Source organism: Procambarus clarkii, chromosome 3 (assembly GCF_040958095.1).
Source record: "Procambarus clarkii isolate CNS0578487 chromosome 3, FALCON_Pclarkii_2.0, whole genome shotgun sequence".
NCBI lineage: Eukaryota > Metazoa > Arthropoda > Malacostraca > Decapoda > Cambaridae > Procambarus > Procambarus clarkii.
This window is the reverse complement of record NC_091152.1, coordinates 27,639,437-27,656,250: the sequence shown is the minus strand read 5'-3', so window position 1 is coordinate 27,656,250 and position 16,814 is coordinate 27,639,437. Positions and strand designations below refer to the sequence as shown.

Genomic DNA, 16,814 nt, shown 5'->3' with positions numbered 1-16,814 from the left:
GGGAGTTCTATCTACTAGTTCGGCTTTTGGTAGCAATTTTAACCAGAATAGGGGTTTGTTTTGAGGCGCTTACCTTTCTGGGTGCCTGTTCCGGTCGATGGCAGACATAGAATGCTTCCAACCACATGGGGGCTTCTATAGGCCATTGCTCCCCTTACCTCTCTGAGGGGGCCCGGTTCTGGCCGTGGTCCCCGGTAGGCCTAAGAATTCCATACACAAGACTGATGCCAAAGTCTGACATTAGCATACTAGCCTGGGATAGCTCTGGGGAGCCGACGGGGCTCCCCCCAGAAAAAAATCATAAGTGGCATATATTGCCCACTATAGGGCGGGGAAGTCTGGCAAAAAACAGGCGCTGACTCAGTGTGCGTCCCAGGCGGTCTGTTGCTTGCCAGCTGTCAGGCCGGAGTTGCCACAGAGATAATTACCTAATTATTTCAATGTCTGATTGATTTTTCGTAGTTTTTTTGCTGTAATATTATTCAATAGTGTGTAGTGTGATATATTTATATAATAAAATGAGTGAATCATCGCTGTACTCAAAAATATGGTGTGCATATTGTTGATTCAATTATGTTCATCAAACAGTGAACAAATACTGTCGGTTATTACACTATATACACAGGTTATATATAAGTATCTGCATGTTTTGTTCACCATAACGAACCACTTAGTTGCTATTATGAGTCAAAAAGTAACGAGGAGTGACTGCCGTGTACCAGCCAGCCACTCACGCCATCCCTCAACACCTCACTCGCCCACATTCTCCTCCCACCATACTGTTTTTGCTTTTATTCACTATATACAGACGCTATATATAAGTATCTACATTCGTGTTCACCATAACGAACCACTAAGTTGGTATGCTGAGTGGCAGTGACAGGCAATGGTAGCCCACCACTGGCTGCCACTCCCCTCCCTCCCTCACCTCACCTGACTTGCCACCATTCTCCACCCACCATACTGTTTTTGCTTTTATATACAGACGTTATATATAAGTATTTACATGTTTTGTTCACCATAACTGTACATCTAAGCTTGTATGGTGAGTAAAGGCACAAAGATGTAGGACCTCACTCAGTCAGCTGGCTGCCGCCCTCAAGGCCAGACGCACTAATATTTCTCCTCCAACAATACTCTTTGTGATGTTATTACGCTATATACACACATTATACATAAATATCTACCTGTTTTATTCACCATACTTGTACAAGTAAACTGGTATGGTACCCAAAGACCATCGTGGTCACCAGTAAACAACATGATAAATCGTGCAGACGACGCCACCGCCCTCACCAAAATGGCGGCTCCCAACCTACTACTATTGCTGTTTATACCCTCTATACACACGTTATACATAAGTATCTGCATTTGTGTTCACCATAGCGAACCACTAAGCTGGTATGGTGAATGCAGTCAATAAAAGGTGGCCACACAGTCAGAAGACAACGCCACCACCCCCTCCCACAGCATTACTCCTCCCTCCATGCAGCAGAGCGCTAAATATCACCACAATCCTGCTATTATCTGAACCCTGGTCAGTTTTATCACAGTCAGGGGTCATCTGTAATAATATCATTACTACATAATAGCATGAACAAGTATATTATGGCATTTTTAGGCAATGCTGTGGTCACAAGCTCAACAGCAGTGCTGTTAGCTCATGCTGCGTGCATCAGGCTTGGTAGCTCACTTAATACTGAGGCCCCTAACACCTTGGAATTTGGCCCATGATTTTTTTTTAAAATGGCATCTGTTTACAAGAGCCCTGATGAAGGTGTAGTGAACCCCATGTATCCGCGGGCCGTTTAAATCTTGCGTAGTACTCCAAAGCATCATATGATGCGATGCACAATTTAAGGGTTAAAGACTTATGGTAGGTATCCCTAACTATCTACAAAATCTTTAAAATTACCAACAAATCTTTCAGCCGCTGGTTTGAGCTGGCATCCTCCCCATGCCTTACAACACTATGAATGCCACTTTCTAAATTTCTCAAACCATCTCCAGCTTGACAAATACTTTCGTATCTGCTTCACTCGTTCCAGGGGTTTTCAAGATCTTCATTCAATTGCCTTGCTTTTTCACAAATGATAGCCTCTGAAATGCTATCACCTGCTAACTCCTTGTTGTGTATCCAAATTAATAATAACTTTTCAACATCAAGTGTGTGCGCGTGTTCTTTGTTTTGTAATTGTTGTTACGCCGTTTGCCACTTTAGCACTATGTCTTTTTTCTTAGCAAGTACGGTGCATATAGTTGACAATTTGTTGTCAACTATATGCACCGTACTATATGCACTAGTCAACTATATGACTGTCAGTGCATATAATTGACTAGCTAGGCAGTTGACTGCCTAGCTAGTTCAACAACCCGCACACCATTTTCATGTTTACGAATGATCTCTATTTTTCCTCTAAAGTCATCCTCATTTGTTTTCTTGAGTTGAACCTTACCACTGACTTTCTTGGGACCCATGGTGATATATATTAATTACTTTTATGTTCAGAAGAAAAAAAAAATAAAGAATTTAGGCACGATCATCACTAGACGGAAGGCACTGGTAAACTGAAGCGCGCCTAACCCTTGCCACCAGGAACCACGCGCTCGGTTGATGCATACGTGTATCAACAAACTCTCCAAGCTAGGCAAAGCTTGTAAACCAAGTCAAAATTTTTTTAAAAAATTGAGCTCGAAAACTGAAAAATTTGTAAAGTGGGGCATTCATAAACTGAAGTTCCACTATCTGATTTTAGAAAGAATGCCAACTGTTTTAGAAACTCTTTTTGCTATATATTGAATGTGGCCCCAGGAAATTCAGCTTATTATCAATGAGAATACCAAGGATTTTACCATCTACTGTGAATAAATAAAATAAAATAAGATAAAATAAATAAAACAGCCAGGCTAAGGATGTTTCCCATTACCTATCTTGGTTATACAAGGAAGGCCAGAGAAAAAAATCCCATTTGATAAAAGAGCCATGCATCTATTGATCATTCAATATTATCAAGTCTCTTAAATGTTACTAGTGATATAGTGATAGGGTTTGACTACATCCCATGTATTAAAGACTGAGCACAATAATCAAAATAACTATTGAAACCTTGGAAGTGAATTTCCTATTTTAGTTACTTAATTCTTCTTCTGTAGTGAGTAAAGAAAATGGGATAAACATAGGAACAAGATCACCTTGACTTAAGCTGTACACAAAATTCTACGGCAGCAACAACACCTACTTCAATGTTCACATGACCAAGACAGTGGGCCAACCAGAGGCTTTATGTCCACACAGGAATCTCAAACAACAAACAATAAATTATAATATAAATTGTTAATATTATTAACAATTAAACTATATAAATTATAATACTGTACTATAATACAAACAATGAATTATAATAAATACCTGTACACCTGTACCTATAAAATGTTTTGTCAATTTTACTGTTAATTATCTAAAAATTATCTGTTAGCTTAAGGACTTGCCCGAAACGCTATGCGTGCTAGTGGCTTTACAAGAATGTAAATTCAACTTAATTTCTATGTTCTCTGTTAACCCCCAATGTACTTTCTTGTATATAAATAAATAAATTGCAGCAACAACTCACCTCAGTGTAAGATGCATCTTCCTCCCTGAAATAAAATAAACGAATCATTAAACTAAATATACTATAATGTAGTTTGATTATAATTAATAAATAAGAAGTCACTGTGTCGGGGACAGGCAGCCAGTGAATATACATACATGTAGGCCAATATCGAGGTTCCCCCAGTGTCGAATTACTGACGCTTCCCAGGATGCAACCCCACAACAAGCATCACACTGTCACTTGCTTAGCTAAACTTTATATTTTTTTTTTTAGTTATATATACAAGAGTTCTTACATTCTTGTACTGCCACTAGTATGCATAGCATTTCAGGCAAATCCTTAATCATAATATTCCCCAGAATATGACTTGCCAAATCGTTTAACCATCAGGTACCTATTTTACTGTTGGGTAAACAGAGGCTAACAGTTAAGGATTGGCGCCCAGTAAATCCTTCCCAGCCAGGATATGAACCAAGACCAAAGCCCTCGCGAAACGCCAGGCAAGCGTCTTACCACTACACCATGGAGACTGAAGTTTCTGAATCCATTATATGCCTCTTAACTTTTTCATCACTGCCCACAGGATGGGTATGGGGTGCATAATAAATAAATGAAATTTACGATAAATGCTAAACAAAGAAGTCGCTTGCTTCATAAAATGTTTACAAAACTAATGGGCAAACAACACATATTTCGTCATCGGTTGATTCACCAACAAAGAAGAGAATGCTTCGGCATTTGGGTGAAAACTATACCTTATTTACCAGAGGGCCACTAACATACTCGTGGCCTCAATGAGTACAGGAAGCTGGCGGTTTCTTGTCAAAGATTCCACCCCCTCACCCCCCCCCCCCCCATTTGTTTGTCCTTATGATTTTCATAAGCTGGATCTTACAAGTTAGCAGTGTTTTGCCATTTTTGGGAAAGGGTGTTTGATATTTGCACTGGGCAAAATTAATTAATTTAATCAGATGCTAAATTTGCTTACATAAGTAAAATTATAATCTATTTAATATAAGTTTGTCGACCTAACTGTATTTGTGCTGCTTTTTCAGCCATGTTCCCCCCTTTTTTATCTGTATTTTTATTTGTTCTCAACACATTTTATTCTTTATACTCAATTAGTGTTAAGCTTTAGTCACTTAAGTTTTTCATGCCCGAAACGCTTTGCGTAATAGTGGCTTTAGGCATTGTATATACTAGCCCTATCTATAAATCCATCATTCTTTGTAAAATCTCTTGTATGTATGTACCTTACCTAAATAAACATTTATTTATTTTTATTTATTTATTAAGTAAAAGTAAAAGATAAGTAAATTATAGGAGGTACTGTATTAGCCGCCATAAAAGAGGCACATAGGACGCACCCCTATTTTACAAGGATATTTTGTGGAAAAATCCAGCGTTAAATGTAATGAAACGCCATTTTCTGGGTGAGACCTAGAGGCTCCCCAGAGCTATACCTGGCTGATGTGTATATATTAGACTGTGACAACAGTCAATTGATGGAGTTCCCGGCCTACCAGGGACCAGTGCCAGAACCTGGCCCCCCTCAGAGGCACAAGGAGCAATTGCCTATAGACACCCGTATGTAATCTGGAAGCAGTCTATCTGCTGTCTACTAGGTCAGGCATCCAGAAAGGTAGGAATTCCAAAAGCTATAGCTGGTTAAAGATTGCAAACCGAAAGCCGATCTAGCAAGCAGAACTCCCCAATCGACAACACGTAAACAAGTATGACGTCACCACAGCCGCTGCGCCGCTGTCTGTGCAACTTCCCCCTCCTGGGGAGGGGGAAGGGGAATCCCCCAGACCACCTCGCACCGGCTACCCAACCTGAGTTCAGAGACTGAATATAAAAAATGCAAAAAAGCCAGCATCGAATGTAATGAAATGCCATTTTCTGGGTGAGTACCAGAGGCTTTCCAGAGCTATCCAGGCTGATATGGATACCCTAACTATTTTGCATCAGTTGATGTGGGTGCAGTTGTAGGCCTACCAGGGACCACAAGCCAGAACCTGGCCCCCTCACAGAGGCACGAGGAGCAATTGCCCATAGAAATGCACATATGATTTGGAGCATTCTATATCTGCCATCGACCGGGACAGGCACCCAGAAAGGTAAGCGCCACAAAACAAACCCCTATTCTGGTTAAAACAACGAAAATTGTCGACAGAACTCCCCCCCCCCCCCCCCAAAAAAAAAAAACGAGCAAACAAGCATGATGTCACACGAGCTGCACCACATGTCTGCGCAGCTCCCCCCTCCCTGGGGAGGTAGAAGGGAGAGCCGCAGACCCTCGCGCTGGCGATCCACACCCCAGTTCTGAGGCTGGATATCAAAAATACAACAAAAACGCTGACCGGAGGGAAGGAGAGTTGCCAGGGAGCCTCCGGGACTCACCCAGAAAATGGCTTTCATTACATTCAATGCTGGTTTTCTGGGGGGGGGGGGGACCCTACGGCTTCCCGGAACTACTGTACTTCACCAAAGACAAAAGAAGAAAAGGGACCTACCCGGGAGGCAGTCGGTGCTCCACTCTTCAACTTGAAGTCGAAACAACGGGCTGCAACTGCCAACCCAAAGCAACATGGGCCCAACTGGGCCCAGGAACGTTCACGAGGTAGCATGCAGCCAGGACCCTGTTCGACCGCCAAAAACCCCGTACCCAAATGTCTGCCCAAGACATGTTACCAAAGACGGCAGCAACAGCAGCAAACTTACGAACGTCATGGGCACAGGGATAGACTGCAGGCTGGCTAGACTTAATTATCCTGCGGACGACCTGAAAGACCCGTACCCGCAAACAGGGAAGAAAGGAAACCAGGTCAACCCACAGCGTGTCCCCAGACACAGAAGCCATGGCGCACAGATAACTATGGAGGGCCGCAACTGGACACAACACATAATGAACCCCCGGCCTGATCAACCAAACATCAACAACTCAAGGACCCCCTCCAGAAAGCAGCAGTCTCGTTCTTCGCCAGAAAAGAGGGAGACAGCTGCAGACGAACATACCTATGACCACGACCAAAAGAGCAGAAACCCTTGCACCGGAGATGAGCATGTAGCTCTGCAACCTGACTCACAGAGGCCAATGCCAATAGAAAAGGAGCCCTAGCAAAACAATCCTGAACCAAAGGGGCCACAACAAACCGAGGAGAAGAAAGATAGGAGAGCACTCTGTCCAAAGACGAGGACGGCTCACGCGACACATTCACAGGCCGGAGGTGAAATAACGTACGAGACAGCTTGCGAAATGGTGCAGAAGTGACATCGATACCAAAAGCAAGCTGCAGCGGCTCTGCCAGCGCCGCACGATACAAGGCGAGAGTATTCGGCATAAGATGACTGTCCTGGAACAACCAAGAGAGAAATGACACCACCACCCTAACCGAAAGTGATGAATAACGATGAAGAGTCAAAAAGAAAAAGAAGGACCACCAGGAAACTTCATACTGACACCGAGAAGAAGCCTGCAGGTGGGAACCATCAAAGAGGCAACCTGATCACCATACAGATGGTGATAAACCCCGAGTAAAAAAACACCAAATGCGAAGACTCAAAGATAAGAGCGAACCAGTCTCTTACCGGACCAAGCCGATCTCCTGAACGAGGCGGAACCGCGGAAAACCTCTGGGTTCGGACACCGGGCAAGCAGCACCTGAAATCATGGCTGGGCCGGCCACCACGGGTTCAAGAGAACTACTCGCCCCTGGTAAGTTTCCAAGTAAGCCAGAACCTGGAGCAACAACTGAACCAGGAAGAAGAGGTAGAGGAACCCCCACCTCGACCAGTCCTGCCGAAAAGCATCGATCCCGACTATGCACGATCCCATCAACTGAGGAACTAGCGGTGTAGATCGCTGGTGCGAGGGTCTAGGGCTTCCCCTTCCCGCTCCTGGGGAGAGGGGAGCTGCACAGACATGCAGCGGAGTTCATGTGACATCATGCTTATTTGCTCTAATTTCTTTTGGGGAGTTCTATACACTCGTTGGCAATTTGTTGTTGTTTTAACCAGAAGAGGCGGTTTGTTTTGTGGCGCTTACCTTTCTGGGTGCCTGTCCTGGTCAATGGTAGATATAGAATGCTCCAAATCACATGTGTATTTCTATGGGCCATTGCTCCTCGTGCCTCTGTGAGAGAGGCCAGGTTCTGGCTCATGGTGCCCAGTAGGCCCAGAACTCCACCCACATTGACTGATGCAAAATAGTTAGGGTATCCATATCAGCCTGGATAGCTCCGGGAAGCCATACGAGCTCCCCCAAAAAAAGAAGGGACGCCTGGGCGCCTCGGGTCTCACACAGAAAATGCCGTTTCATTACATTTAACGCTGGTTTTCTGTAGAGAACTCCTTTGATTAGGTAGTTTCGGGGAGCCAAAGATAAAGGAAAAGAGGGATTTACCCAGGAGGCAGCCCCACTCGCTTCTTAACTGAAAGTTGTGACAACTGGCTGCAACCTGCGACCCAAGGCTACACATGCCCGAGAATGGCCAGGAAAATTAACGAGGTACCGTGCGGCCAGGACCCTGTTCGACCTCCAAAAGCCTGGTACCCAAATGTCAGCCCAAAACACATTACCAAAAACACCAAAGTTGCAAACTTATGAACGTCGTGGGCTCGGGGATAGACGAAGGCTGGATGGACCGAATAATCCTGCAGACGACCTGAGAGACCCGCACCCTGGAACAGGGAAGAGGGAAAGTGGGTCCATCCAAAGTGCATCTCCTGCCCCAGAGGCCATGTCGCACAAATAACGGCCACAACTGGACTTAAAAAGTGATGCACCCCCGGCCAAACCAACCAAACAACAACCCCAAGGACCCCTCCGGAAAGCAGTAATCTCATTCTTTGCCAGAAAAGGAGACAACTGCAAACTAATAAAACGACCACCAGTACCAAAAGATCAGAAACCCCAGCACCAGAGGAGAACATGAAGCACCCCAACCAGACCCACAGAAGCAAATGTCAACAAAAAAATGAGCCTTAGAAAAACAGTCCGGAACCAAAGGGGCCACCATAAACAGAGGAGAAAAGAGAGCACCCGGTCCATTGACCAGGATGGCTCAGGTGGCGCATGAGCAGGCCAGAGGTGAAACAACGCCCAAGAAAGCTTGCAGAGCGGAGCAGAAGTGACATCCACCTCAAACACAAGCTGAAGCGGCTCCGCCAGCGGCGCATGATATGAGCTGACAGTATTCGGCGTAAGTTGACAGTCCTAAAACAACCAAGAGAGAAAGGACCAAACAACCTGATCAGAAATCAGACAAAACCTACGAAGAGTCAAGAAATGCCGAAAGGACTGTCAGGAAACTTTGTACTGCCGCCGAGATGAAACTCACAGGTGGGACACCATCAACGAAGCCACCTACTCACCATGTAAGTGGTGATAAACCCGCGTCAAAAAGACCAGACGCGAAGAGCAGAGGAGAAGATTGAACGAACTATGTACCGAATTGGACCGATCTGCTGAAAGAGGCGGAACTGCAGGAAAACCCTTAGGTTCGAACACTGAGCAAGCAGTGCCTAAAACCATGGCTAGGCTAGTCACCAAGGGGCCAATAGAACTACCCTCCCCCCTGATAAGTCTCCAGGATTTGGAGCAACAACTGAACTGGTGGGAAGAGGTACGGATACCCTCACCTCGACCAATCCAGTCGAAATGCATCAACCTCGATGGCCACGCAGTCGGGGAAGGGTGCCGAATATACCGTAAGATGCCTTGACCAAGCCAACGTGAAGAGGTCCACGTCCGGCTACCCGAACGTCCAGCAGAGCCAACAGAACGAGTCAGCGTCAACCTTCCATTCCGTGGACAGGGGAATGAAACAGAACAGGCCATCCACCAGGACGTTGGACACTCCCTGGACATGAACCGCCAGGAGAGCCAAACCCCAAGAACTCAACAGACGAGTCACCCGAAGGAACCAGCTCCAAAGAGCCAAGGATCACATTAAACCCCCATGGTTCAGACAATGAACCACAGGGGAGCAGTCCGAATGGAACTGGATCTTTGATCCACGAGCGAGACGAACCTTCTGAAGCGAATACCACACCACCACGAACTCCCGTGCTGTGCTGAGCCCGATGGAAGGACAGACCCTACCGACCCTGGAGAGCACTGGTCACAAAGCCCCAGCTGAGAGATTAGGCATCCGTGAACACGAGTGAGGGCTCGAATAGGTAACGCTAATGGGTCATCACAACCTGGGTAAGGCGTGTGAACACACGAGGTGCCAGATTTAAGTTGAAAGGAAGACAACGAAAGTGACAAGCCTGTAATGCCATGACAAAACCAAGTCAGTCCATGAACCCTGCATGAATCGGGACATGCCAATACGTGTCCCAGAATTCCAGGGATACCATCCATGTGAACACCGCGCCAACCAGACGAAGGCGGGTCCAAAGGAGGAGCCGAACCCGAACCCGACACCAGTGGCCTACCATGACGAGATGAACCACGAGCCTTGGCACAACCCTTCCAGGAAGGCCCACTATGGGACCCCCAAAGAACCAGCAAGTCCGACATAGGACGGCAAGAAGCTGAAGCAGCCTGAATATACTGCACAAAGGTTGAAGCCTCAAACAGGAGAGGACAAAAGGGCGAAGACATCCTAAGAGCCAAGGCCCAAACGGATTCCACAGAAGAGGCAAGCAGTGACTGCCGACACACAAGCCGGTAAGCATAAAACAGCGCAACCACATCCTGTAACATCGGCGCGAAAAGCTCCAGCAAGGCAGCTAACAAGCGAGCCGACGAGACCAAGGCGCCATAACCAGGAACAGCCTCAAGCGCTCCACATCCTCAGTGAGCCAGTTCGAAGACAGCTCGAGGAGGGAAAAGAAAAGCAAGGCCGAAGCCAAAAGGCCCTGGGCACGCAAGTCCTCGGCCACCAGCGCCGCCGAAAGGGAGGGAACCTGCACATGGAGCTGAACGACACCAACATCCTGGGGAAGGGCAGGAGCAAACAAGCACCCATTGAGGCGCTCTAGGTCACCCCCAGGAAAACCTGCAACACCGTCTAAGCCTCCTGCCACTCAAGTGTGCGAGAATGACAGAAGGAGTGCCAGGCCTCCAAGGTAAAGACAGGACTGTTCGCCAGCCATGACGACTCCAGAACCTCGTAACAGAGCCAGAAAAGGAACAAAGTCTCAAACCTGAAAGCAGAGTGATCCATTGCCGAGGCATAATCCGGGTCACGCAGGTGATTTGCTGCAAGGGCTTCCCACACCACAGCAGGTTGGATGCAATAAGCAGAAAACCTCCGGAAGGACGGAACCGAAGTACCCAGGGGAACATGGAACCGAACCAGGGGAGGGGCAGACACCAAGTCCAACTCATACGCAGAGGATGGAAAAGAAAACCCCACTCCTTGTAACAGTAAGCCCCGCTCAGAGGGCAGAAAAACCCAGGCGGGGTCCAGCGGGGCCCAAGGTCCCCAAGTCAGCCCCTCCCCAGCCCCAAGGTCTTCCTCCGCAGGACCCAGGCCCGAGTCCTCCCCCCCCCAAACACCGACCCCACCAGACAAGGCCAGCGCAGCCGTAGAAGCCAGACAGAAGGGGGCTCACTGGTCAGACCCAGAGGCTTCGGCCGGTTGAGTAGACTCGAATGCCTCCGTCGCCACACCGGAAGGGGCATCCCCCGAGGCTGCCCGAGTCTCAAGACCAACTAACCCCTGCCCCGACTCCGAAACCCTCAGACGTTTCGGGGCCAAAAGCAGGGGAGGGAACCAGAACGAACAACAGGAGGGGAAGGACAAGGAGGTGCAGACTGAACCAGGGTCGAGGCGACCCCCACCCCCCAAGTCTGGGTCCCTATAAGCAAAACGGGGCAGCCGCGGGGCATCCGGGTGAGCAATCAACCGAGTGCAGTTGCAACAAACGAAACCTAGAATGCAACGCCTGCACAGCCTTTATCCGAAGATGATCATCTGCAGATTGGGTAAATTGAGTCACCAGCAAGCAGCAAAACTCACAGGGGTCTGGGTCGAAAGTGTCACCGACCCAACAGGCAGCGTGACGGAGGCAAAAACCGTAAGGGTCGCCCTGAGACAAGGGGATCGAACAACCCTCAAACTCGCATGAAGCAAGAGGGGGGGGACTCCGGAGTCGCATCCATCGGACCCACGCGTCCCCTAGGGGATTCCCAGGGTCCTGAGCATTTACTATAGGAGGACTCGCGCTCAGGTAAACCCAGGCAGGGGGCACCACCAATTATCAGGATGAGGCCAAACACCAGTGGCAAGTAGGGCAGAACCCCCTTACCAAGGCAAAAACAAAAAGAAACAAAATCCCACAAGAGGACAACATACCCCCTCGGGAGCCGGTCGGCCGAGTGGACAGCACACTGGACTTGTGATCCTGTGGTCCTGGGTTCGATCCCAGGCTCCGGCGAGAAACAATGGGCAGAGTTTCTTTCACCCTATGCCCCTGTTACCTAGCAGTAAAATAGGTACCTGGGTGTTAGTCAGCTGCCACGGGCTGCTTTCTGGGGGTGGAGGCCTGGTCGAGGACCGGTGCTGCAGGGACACTAAAAAGCCCCGAAATCATCTCAAGATAACCTCAAGATAACCCCAATGAACAGAGCCGGCCGCTGTGATTGGTGACAACAAGCTGCACAGCACCCTGCACCCCTTACTAGTGCAAAACTGCCTCCTACCCTAAGGTAAACTAGGGAGTCAAAACACCCAAGTACCCAAAGGGCGGCTGAAAAATTGAGTAGTTAAACGGACCCACAGAGGCAGATCCCAAGGAACCTGCCCCAAGCTCCAAGGACAGTACTTACAGGGCACCTAGGGAAGGGAACCCTAGGCACATGCAGCCCGAGAACTAAAGAGTAACTCTTGGCTCTCACACCCCTGGAGAACAGCCTTCACACACAAGGCACAGTGCAGTAAAAGTCTGGAGCCAGATGTAAGCTGATATTGATCCTGAACAAAATCTACTGTCACAAATCTATAAGAACCCCCATATTGATCATCACTACCTGTACTGCAGGTATTACACAACACACTAGGCAAAAGCCAAACTCTAAAATAACACTTGCTTATCATTTTGCAACCAAAATGTCAGATCTCTTTGAAAACATTTTGATGATATAAATGTACTACTCACAGCACTAGGTACTAATCATTCATTATTTTAACAGAAACCTGGCTAAGTAAAGACCGTACCCAACTGTGACGGGAAAAGTTGGTGGTCGTGCAGTCTCTGTAATGTCAGTCACATAAAGCAAATAAAATATAAAATGAAAAGAAAAAGTAAACTGCAAGTTGTCTTCACCCTCAGGTAAACTGTAGGATAAAGCAGAGGGAAAAAACATTTAAAAATACTTTACTTTGATAGAAAAATTAAGTTAAACAAATTACAAAAATATCCAGGCTTGGCTCTAATACAAAGTGTGCAAACAAACAAGATGAATAATCAAATTTACGTTACGTTAAGGTGCAAAATAAAATATGGTGCAGGAATACTGTGAGCTAGTCTGACTAAATCTGTTACCACACCGAGATGTGTTAACGGGTCTACTCAGTTGAGCACGCAGCAGTAATCTGAACTTGTAGTGGGCTAGGTAGCCCTATTTATACAGAATGACGGCCGGCCAGATGGCGCTGGTGACTTCTTTAACTATTAACCGGCTCATAAACTACTTGTTTCGGGTGGCGTGAGCTCCCAGCGACCCAGGTGCGAGGTGGGGTGACGGGCAGTGGTGAAGGGGGAAGACTGGTATACTGTCTAGACGTCTAGAAGTAGTAGTAGTTCTTGTGGCTGCAGTACTTGCATATATAGACGTGATAATGGAGCAGGCCGAATCTCTTCCTAGAGATTTTACCGTGATTAGGTACTAATCTATCATCCATTATTTTAACAGAAACCTGGCTATGTAAAGACCATACCTAACTTTACAACTTAGCTGGTTATAAAGCCATTCACAACTGTAGGCCTAACAAAAAAGGAGGTAGCACAGCTATATATTACCAAGATACCTTCATCTGCAATAGTGTCATTAGTGATAGAAATGACTACAGTAAATATACCTATGCTCAATTCTCGATTAAATCCATTAAATCCTCCTTCACTATTGGAGCCATCTATTGATTTCCTAATACAAACATAGCTGCATTCTCAGATAACCTGAAGAATCTTATCATAAACAACAACTTTAACAAAAATCACATTATTCTGGGAGGTAACTTCAATATTGACCTGTGTCAACAAAATAGCCCCCAAGTAAACTATTTCATAAACAGCATGAACTCCTGTACGCTAATCCCCACAATCACCAGGCCCACCCAATTCACTCAAACATCTGCTACTACCTAGGATCATTTATAGACTAACATAGCAGCTCTCCTTACATCTGGTATAATCACTGACAGAACAACTGACCACTATCCTACCTTCCTCATAGCAAAAATGGACATAAAACCACTGGCTAACAAGAAACTGACCTTTAGGTTGCACAGTGAAGCAGCAATAGGCAATCTCACAAATGCACTCCACAATATAAACTGGGAATCTGAATTTAATAATACACAAGATATAAATTCATTAACTAACCTCTTCCTTTCCAAAATTTTAAGCCTTTACAATACTTATTGTCCTCTCCTCACCAAGCAAGTAACTGGCAAAAAGTTAAATAATCCCTGGCTCACAAAGGGCATACGCAAAGCAATCGACAAGAAACACGAATGTAAAAAAAAAAAAAACTTTTTGGCGTAGTTGCAAACTAAGTACAGTAGTTAAGAGGTACAGTACAGTAGTTGCAAACTAAGTACAGTAGTCAGTGCTTACCAGTATACTGTAATAAGAAAAGCAAAAGTTTCCTATTACGAGAATACGTGTAGATTCAAAGAAGCAAAAGGCAACATGAAAAGCACATGGAGAGCCATCTCTAACATCCTAGGAGCTAAACAACATTCACATAACCAGATAAAAATCTCTAAGGAAGGTCATATACCTGCAACAGATCTAGAAACAGCAACTGAATTTAATAGATTCTTTTCATCGATTGGATCTAACCTTGCCAGAAAAATCCCACACTCAGACATGTTACCACATATCTTTCAGGCAGCTACCCAAACACTCTTCTCTCACCAATCAGCCCTACAGATGAATTTTACATCATCACACTCACTAAAAACCAAAGCTGGGAACATTAGTGAAATACCATCCATGGTAGACAAAAGTGTCTCCCATGCACCACCCATAGCTTTGCTGTTCAACAAATCTCAAGTCGTACCTTCCCCAAGATTCTTAAAAAAAAAAAAAGCACGAGAAACGAAAGTTCATAAAGGAGGCAATCCGGCAGACAAACAATTACAGACTAATATCAAATCTACCTATATTATCAAAACTATTTGAAAAATTATTTACTAACAGCTCTACTCCTATCTTGTAAAATTCAACATGCTAAGTCCTTGCCAGTTTGGCTTCCGCTCCCAAAAGAGTACCAATGATGCAATTAATAAGTCTCCTTGATATAATCTACTCAGCCCTTGACAAAAATGAGTTTCCAATTGAACTCTTCATTGACTCTTCATTGATTCACTTCTTTGATACTGTTAACCATAACTACCTCTTACTTAAACTCAATCTGGAATCTGAGGCCTTGCCCTAAACTATATCCAATCCTATCTTAGTGACAGACACCAATATGTAGCCATCAATGACAACCTCTCCCACTCTACCATTAATTGCAGGGGTGCCACAAGGCAGCATCCTAGGACCTCTCCTATTTCTTATATACAGTACATCAATGATCTGCCTAATGTCTCTAACATGCTTAAACCTATATTGTTTGCTGATGATACTACCCTCATCTACTCAGACCCTAATCCGCACATCTATATAAATAAAAATGGAAATGTTCGTTTGGGCATAACCGCTAATATCCGAAAGTTCTTCACCGATTGCTTTGAAATTTTCACACAATGTTCCATTCGCATCCAAGCAGGTTTTTATATACATACTATATAGATGTCGCGTCTCTGACGGTAAAAATAAAAAAAACATTCTTTTTTCTGAAAAACTGTGTTTTTCATGTTAGGAAATCTTCGAAACCTCTTTACCGATCGCTTTGAAATTTTGACAACGTTGCATTTGAATAGGTGCGTCTTTTTATATATCTACTATATACATGTCTCACCTGTGACAGGAAAAAACATGCCTTTTTTGAAAAACAGCACCACCTGTTGGACGTAAGAGCAACACACGCTGTAATCTTTGAAAGTTCTTCACCGATTGCTTTGAAATTGACAACGTTGCATTTGAATAGGCGAGTGTTTTTATATGCCTACTACAGTACATAGATGCAACCCTTGTGACAGGTAAAAACGTGCATTTCTGAAAAACAGCGCCATCTGTTGCACATAATAGCAACATGCACGCTATACTAAATACGTCACGAATTCCATTTCAATGTTTCCAATTGCATTGATAAATTTTATTTTCATAGATTTCAATTTATTTTATTTTTAATTTAATTATTTTATGTGACATTGTGTTGTAATTGAGCTGTGTTGTTTACCATATCGTTCATTTCATAAGTACAGTATAAGTAAAGATGCCACACCTGTGACAGGTAAAACTATGCTTTTCTTGAAAAACAGTGCCATCTGTTGCATATAAGAGCAACACACATGCTATACTAAATATCCATTTCAATGTTTCTGATTGCATTAATAAATTGAATTTTTATAGATTTTGATTTATTTTCATTTTGATTTAATTATTTTGTGTAAATTGCATTGGAATTGAGCTGTGTTGTTTACCATACCATTCATTTCATGAGTACAATTTTTTTTTTTTCATATTCTCATTTCATTTTTTAACTTTTTTTCTTATATTTCAGTGATGGGAACATCAGATCACTTGATGTTCCCAATTTTCTGATGGGAACATCACACCATTTAGGAAGGCATCGGACGAAGGAGTGGGGAATGGTGGGGATAACGAGGAGACGAAAGTGAGAGATGGTGGGGAGGACGAGGGGACAAGGGAGGGGGTAATGGTGGGGAAGGACGAGGGGACGGAGGAGTTTGGGATGGTGGGGACGAGGGGATGGGGGAATGGAGAATGGTGGGAAGGACAAACGGACAGGGGAGTGCGACATGGTAGGAAGGAAGAGCTAGGGGATGGAGGAGTGGGGAATGGTGGGGAGGACTGGGGGACACGGAAGGTTGCTGTGGCTCAGCAACACACATGCGTTGCTGAGACACA

The 16,814-nt window shown here is 45.2% G+C and overlaps 1 protein-coding gene across 5 annotated transcripts in view; it reads right to left on the bottom strand.

Moving 5' to 3' along the window:
* LOC123760934 (uncharacterized) overlaps window positions 1–16,814 on the bottom strand; it is a 357,440-nt gene that overhangs the window by 326,514 nt on the left and 14,112 nt on the right. For all 5 annotated transcript variants that reach the window (XR_011229455.1, XM_069330073.1, XM_069330069.1 and 2 more), the window contains exon 2: window positions 3,612–3,636. Coding sequence is in view for 4 of the 5 variants with exons in the window: in XM_069330073.1 (XP_069186174.1) it covers window positions 3,612–3,636 (25 nt within the window). In the remaining variant the exon portion in view is untranslated. The remainder of the gene's footprint in view (window positions 1–3,611; window positions 3,637–16,814) is intronic.